The following is a 7,145-nucleotide window of genomic DNA, read 5'->3' as shown; positions in this document are numbered from 1 at the left end:
ATGTCGTTTTCGTGACGATCTCATAAGCTAAAATTTAGGACTACGAGGTTACTCTTGCACCATTGTATAAATTGTCATTGCTATAACTCATTTAGGACTACGACATTCATTTGTTCTACGCACAAATTAAAAGGTTGTGGAATTCCCATGATGGATGTCTGTTATACATTCTCAAGGTTACGTGTCAATACATGAGTCGGTATATAAGACATCAGTAATGTCAAACACAGCTTGGCAAATTCCTCAAGCAATATCAGCATCTAGTAAAGCTAGCCATCAATAAATCAATATTGAGCAAATGCAGAATTATGACGGCCAGAGAAAAATCAAGCAACTCCTACATATGCAGTCAGCAGCAATGATCAATAAATTTTCTCAACAGGACATGAATACTGAAAGAGATGGGAGAAAGGAAAGCCTGAACTAGGTAAGGGATATTCTAAACAAGGCAAGAGATATCCTATATAAGGCAAGCTATCAATTGCTGCTTTGTGCTTGCCGGCAGGGTATGTATCCCAACAAATACGATAGCTCGCGACAGTTGAAATATCCACATGACGGATAAGTGAAATAGTTGAGGTAATCACTGAAAGCAATTCCAAAACTGAGACTAGATTTCATTCTGGCCTTCACAAATAGGAAATAATTTTGATACAGAAGATATGTGAAATTCATAAGAGTCCACCTTCCAATGTTCATGAATACATACATATATACAGAAGAATCACAATCATACCAATGATTGGAACAGCCATGGTGCTATATACAGGTAGTTCTAGAGTTTAGACTCTAGAGACACAAGTGGGATAAAGAGTCTAGCAATACATTGCTTCATTGTCAGTAATGTCAATAATATTTCATACCAATCGCATATCATGGTGCTCGCTATTTCTTATTCTGCAAGAAAATCATAGCCTTGAAACCTCGGGAAAGATGATGCGCCCATTCGTTACTGCTTTAAAATCCAACAGATCTTGTTTGTTTTTGTTTGCACTTTCAGGATTCATCTCTTCCTTCATCGATATATTTTACACATGGGGAATATGATAGATTGATTGTAGCAATACTATATACATCGAAGCCAACAAAGAATGGAAATGGAGACATCAGTTCTGAAGAGAAGAAAGCCATTGGTCTACAAAATTATTGTTATCTGCAGAATAGAGACGAGAGAAAAACATTACAAGGATAATATTGGCAGCAATAATTGTGTTCGCCATCATGCACAGTATGGAATAACAAAACAGAGATGATTAAACATCATAAGTATATGATATTCTCGGACATGCTGGCTTGATTGAAGCATAATGACATTGCTTCTTATTGATTAAAATGGTAAAATAGGCCAACAAAGATTATCAGTAGTTGCACTTCAAGCAGGTAGCTTGTTTTCTCAGTTGTAATTAAACAACAACCAAAAGGCCATGGCGATTACCAACTAGGTCAAATTTGGGAAAACTGATAAGCCAAATGGATAGAAGAATACAGCATCGATAAAGAGTAAAGAAAAGTATTGATGCTACAAATACAAAATCACTTGTACGTGTCTCAAGATTGATGCAAAGGACACTACAGTGACTAGAGACGAAATGGTGGTTTGAATTCTGAAAGTTTGCATCAACCTAGAAGGCACATTTAATGGTGGTGATACTACATGTACACAGATGTACAAATGGAAAAGCTATATTTATTAAGGAAATTACCGTTTTGCAGAAATTAGGCCCACAAGTAATATGTGACAGCATATTAGTAAGACATTTACAGTCAGCAGCGTGGCAAGCAGCAACAACCAAAGTGACCCAACGGCAACAGTAGGTGAGCCCAAAAGACAGAAGAGAGAGGGAGGTCAGAAGAGGAGGGTGGAGGAAGAACGGACGGAGATGGAAGACAAAATGATATTTTTCCAATTAAATAGATGCCTGACTCTCCACTAACGATCAGAAATGGCACAAAGGGCGAGGTTTTAAAAAGCGAGCATTCGTGCTATCACTTTTACAGTGGCATTTCACGTATCTAGAAACTTCCCAATGGTAATAGTCAAAGATATGTATTTGAGAAGATGCCCAAAAGAACAAGCAAAAGAACAGATGTGTGATAGCATCAAAGCTCAACTTATCAAGTAATAATGTGCTGACTAATATATATGGTAGGACGGTAGGACCAAGCTTAGATCTTCATAATATTGAAGCTATCCAAACTTCCAAACTAGACAAGTCCTAACCCTGAAAGTAACAGAGAATAGTTGAAGGGAGATGTAACAAGAATAGATGAAGGGAGATGTAACAGAGAATAGAGAACAAAAATGCCAGTGCCATGTATATATGTACTGCTGACCAATCTTCTGGTGGGTTCAAGGTTTCCAACAATCCCAACCTAGGACTGTAATAGCAAAACTGAACAATAGGAGCCCTTCATTAAAGAATTGTGATAAATTTCATGAACCGAATAAAGATTTCAAAGCTACAGAGACTGATCAATCAAACTCGGCATTTGGCTTATTGATAACATCACAAACAACCAAGGTAAATAGTTGGTAGCTTGCACGCTATAGAAACAGCGAGACACTGCTAATGGTAAATTGTGGTACTTAGCTTCGGGTAAATGGCACAAACATTCACATATAAGAATAATCATGGCCCTATGGCAGCATCGCAAAATGACGACAAAACAAGCATGTCGAGAGCACGGTTATATCCTACTATAGGGTAACACACCTAAATAAGTACTGGAAGTCGTGTTTATGACTATCAACAATAGACAATTATGACAAACTTTTAAGTCAACAATGATAGGCCGGGCACCCAAAATTACAACACTTGCTGTTCTTTTTCTGCTCTCAGTAATGCAAGTGTTTCACCTAGCACTTCAATTTCAGCTGCTCATTATGCTACTGTGGCCTCATAAATTGTATTGTACCCAACAAGCTTTTTTATTGCCAAAAACATTTAACGTTTGAAAGCTAGAAATTTACCAATTTTGAGCATCAGTTTAATAGGCTGAACTATGCCTATCACTAATAGTCAGCTATGTAACTAATTACTTGCTTACTCAGTTACTCTGAACTATTCCTAGTTGGTAGTTACTGAACGTAAGAGAAGCATGCAGTGGAGTACGTGTACTCAGCTCACCTTGAACGCTGCCGTCGGCGACACCACTGGGAACAGGGAACCTGCTGTCGGGCCAGCCAGGCCGCTCGGCGCGGCCGCGGCGGTAGCACGGCACGAGGACGGCGAAGCTGCCTTCAGAGTCCCCGTCGCTCCGGAGTTCCGGCGCGTGCGGTTCGAGCCAACCGATGGACCAGTCGGAGCCGTCGGAGTCCGAGTCCCCGACGGACGGCACGATGACCATGTCGTGCTCCCTGTCGATCCTCGCCTGCCCCCGGCCGAGCCGCCGGCTCTTGCCCTTCCGCGACCGTGCCCCGCCGCTGCCGGAGGTCGGGAACCCGACGGCGTCTGGCTCCCGGAACCCTGACGGAGAGTCCGGGAACAGAGCGTTCGTCACAGGCGTGCTCCCCGCCGGCAGTTCGCGGCCTCTACGGCTTCTAGTTCTGCTTCCCGGCCATATCCAGTGGGAGATTCGGCTCAGGGACATGGCCATTGGGGGAAAGAAATCAAAGAATTCTTGGCTCCTCTTGACCCGGGTAAAAATTGGGACACAACTAATTGGATCAAACAGGAACTAATAAACAAAGGCAACCGAAAGATCTCCCACAAAAATTCTATCTTCTGCAAGAACTGGATCCAAGAAACATCTGTGTCACCAAAGGTTAGTTCACCAAGGCGCCACCTTTAGGAGTAAGCAACAGGTCCAGATCGAGTGGAACAAACGAAATCGCCCATAAATACCCACGAAACAGTTGCTTCCCGGCTCCAATCAAAGCAAAGGGAAGGAGAAAGCAACGAAAGTTTAAGAGTCGCTCACAAGAAACCCATCTCTGAATAAAGTTTCTCCCCACTCCACATGCACCAAAAGGTAACAAATTGGGAGTGGGATCCACAAGCCTTAGATGAATCCAATGCGCTTCCCCCAAAGCTCCCCAGAACTCGAGCCAAGAACAGACTAACCAGCAGCAGGCAAGATAACCCGGTGAAACGAAGAGAGGAGCAATGTAGTAGGAGATAAACCAGCAGCAGGTTATTCCAATGGAATCTTGGAGTAGGCCCTTCTCCCTGATTCGGATCTTTAGGTGGTGAGAGGAGAGGAATGATCGGAGCAAGCGAAGTGCATCGGAGAAGATGCGAGGCAGCGTGAGGCGAGGAGAACGAGGGTGGGTCTAGATGGATGTAGCGCCGCTGGTTCGGCTACCGACGGCCTGGATCGCGAGCCGCGCTTGGGTGAGAGAGATCTGGGCCGTCGGATGGGATGGCCCACGGGGACCAATGGTTCGGGTGGAAGTGGAACGGAACCTTGCACGACTGAGTCGTGAACCCGATGGGGCCGCCGACGTATCACGTGCGATGTGCTTGGAAGGCAAGTTTCCGCTTTCGTGCTTCGTCGTCTTGTGCCACTTGTTAGCTGGATCTTCCATGGGCTCTAGTGTGTTATTTTTTAAAACTTTATACACACTTATATCACTGTACATATACACTCATACAGTATCTACTAGAAATCGAAGATGTGAAGTTTGAAAATTAACAAAATCATTATAAACATCTCGTTATTAACAGATACGTCACTAATCACTGAAAGAAAATTCATTTTGATGAGACACATAAAAAGTAAGTCTGAGATTTGATTCTTTGTAGGTAAGAGCTATAACTACCTCCACTAACTAAACATACTTTTGTGTTTTAATCCACAGTGATGAGCGAATGATTTTATCCGTGTGAGTTACATTCACTACGTGAAAAAGGACAAATGGATACACATAAGTGACAGGTCATTACACGACCCGTCACTTATGTCGCCTCAGATCAGGATCAAGTATTTATCCGTCACAAATAACAAATAATAGGTGATGAGTTGTAATACTACCTGTCACCTATAACATGAGTGATGGGTAATAATTAAACCTGTCACTTATGACTTGATCATAAGTGACAAGTTTTCTTGCACTAGTCATAAGTGACGGATCATATTACGACCTATCATTTATGACTTGACAAAGGTGACGGATCTCCTTGATCAATTTTAAGTGATGGGTCGTAATATGACCATCACTTACAACAAATAATAAGTAACATATAATATTATCACCAGTCACCTATTACTTAGCTCTGTTTAAAGAGTTGAACAACCACTATACAGGCGAAAGTTACTCAATAGTTCGCACAGTACTGGCGATTTTTACCGGCTCCGGTAGAGATTTTCTAATATTTTATTGATTTGAAATTTGAAATAGAATAGAAGGTAGATTTGGTTAAATATATTATAAATAGAAGTTAATTAGAGTTTTTTTTGAAGTGTAGTGTAGGGTTTTATTAGAAGTGTAGCGTAGGGTTTTATTACAAATGTAATATAGGGTTTTTAGGCTAGAGTTTAGTAGGATAGCGCTTGTATATAGAAATAGGAGGTTGCGACATAAAGTAAATCTGAACAATAGTGAATTCGACAAAATTATTGTATGGTTTTATATCTTATTATCGTTAATTTAGCTAATGAAAATTAGTGTGCCTGTTGGATCAGGGATGTCGATAGTAGTAAATTTCAGAGTGTCGACAATTGGTGAACCGCAGATCTAAAAAACTTGTTGAAGAAATAAGGGTGCTTGAAATAGACAAAACATAAGGGAGCACACAGGGATTTTTAGACAGGTTCATGCCTCCCAGAGGATAATAACTCTACGTCATGTTTGTCGTGTATTTATCTGAGCCTGTTATAATGGGGGTGTAGCTAGTCTAGATGGATCTAAACCTAGTTGGTAACTTCCTTCTTAGCTTTTGTCGACTCGTATTGCTTGTTCTTGACTTATTTGGGCTTATCCTCCGCAGGGCTCCTTGGCTCCGTATATATATGGGGCTGTCGTTTGTCCTTTGGTCTTTTCCTTCCTATCCTTGGAGATAAACTTTTCTAGTTTTAAGACACCTTAGGTATCTACGGGTGGTTTTCTTTTCTCTAGGGGTCCTCTTCTCAGAGATAAATATATGCCCTAAGAATTACAGGAAACCCTAGGGTATACGGATATGGTAACTATCCATTATCCATCATCAAGCCCTCCATCAGTATGTGAAATGAGACTTCAACAGATCAAGCATATGGTCAATAAAGATAAACTTTTTGTCCAACTATATCATCAAGTAAGACTTGGTTCCTTGATTAGGGTAAATCATCTAACCAGGTTTCCTGATTTTTTTTTACTTAGGATTCCGAACGCCTCCAAGTCCCCAAGAGAATTCTCGAGAAGGTGTTCTATCAGAGTAGATTTTCTATTAACTTTGCCCTTGGAAAGGAAAAAAGTTTGTCATTGGTGAATTTTGAAAATTGAAACGTCATAGTGCAGATTTTGGGTAGTGGTGAGAATATTTTCCTGCCAGAGTATCATGATTACGGTAGTAGCGTGAGGAGCTAAACTCCTTAGGGTACTGTGCCAACTTCCCCACATGCGTTGGGCATTAAATGTGATGTGATGATACAGAGGGAGATCGTGGCCTCGAGTCGTGTCACGTCATCAACCAAACTGTCATTTTCGGGAGCCCTCGCTCTGCATAAAGGCAAGGGAGAACCCGATTAAACGTCCATTCTTTCATCATCAGTTGATTTCCATCACACTCATTGTTCTCCTTGCACCCTTGCTCCACCCCCCCCCCTAAACCCTCTTCCCTCAATCTCTCTGCCACCATGGGTAAGAAAAATATTGAGAAAGAGAGCTCCTTCACCGATGAGATGGAGAGCGTGATCCCAGAGTGGTAGGAATCCAAGATCAAGGAAGAGGTTCTGGAGAAGGCTGAGAGTGAGGATGTGATTCCTCCCCGGGTTCTGATCCCTTGCACGCTGGCAGCGAGGCAGATGATCTTGAGCATGGATACCCACAACTCGGTGGTCTTCCTTGACTTCTTCTGCTATAATTTTAGCTTCCCTCCTTCCATTTTCTTCCATGAGGTGCTTGTTTTCTATGGCCTGGAACTCACATAACTCAATCCCAACTCCATTATCATGCTGAGTATCTTCGTGCATTGTGCAAGGCCTTTTTTGGCTTCTGCCCATCC

General features: G+C 41.9%; 1 protein-coding gene across 1 annotated transcript; it reads right to left on the bottom strand.

Moving 5' to 3' along the window:
- Positions 1–596: 596 nt before the first annotated feature.
- Positions 597–4,314, bottom strand: LOC133899253 (uncharacterized). Its single transcript, XM_062340232.1, has 2 exons — positions 3,129–4,314; positions 597–1,153 (listed from the first exon to the last, which is right to left on the bottom strand). Exons 1-2 carry the CDS (start codon positions 3,595–3,597, stop codon positions 1,107–1,109), a joined length of 516 nt encoding a protein of 171 aa, XP_062196216.1. The 5' UTR covers positions 3,598–4,314; the 3' UTR covers positions 597–1,106.
- Positions 4,315–7,145: the final 2,831 nt, after the last annotated feature.

Source organism: Phragmites australis, chromosome 18 (genome assembly GCF_958298935.1).
Source record: "Phragmites australis chromosome 18, lpPhrAust1.1, whole genome shotgun sequence".
NCBI classification, from domain to species: Eukaryota; Viridiplantae; Streptophyta; class Magnoliopsida; order Poales; family Poaceae; genus Phragmites; species Phragmites australis.
This window is presented reverse-complemented; position numbering and strand designations above follow the sequence as displayed.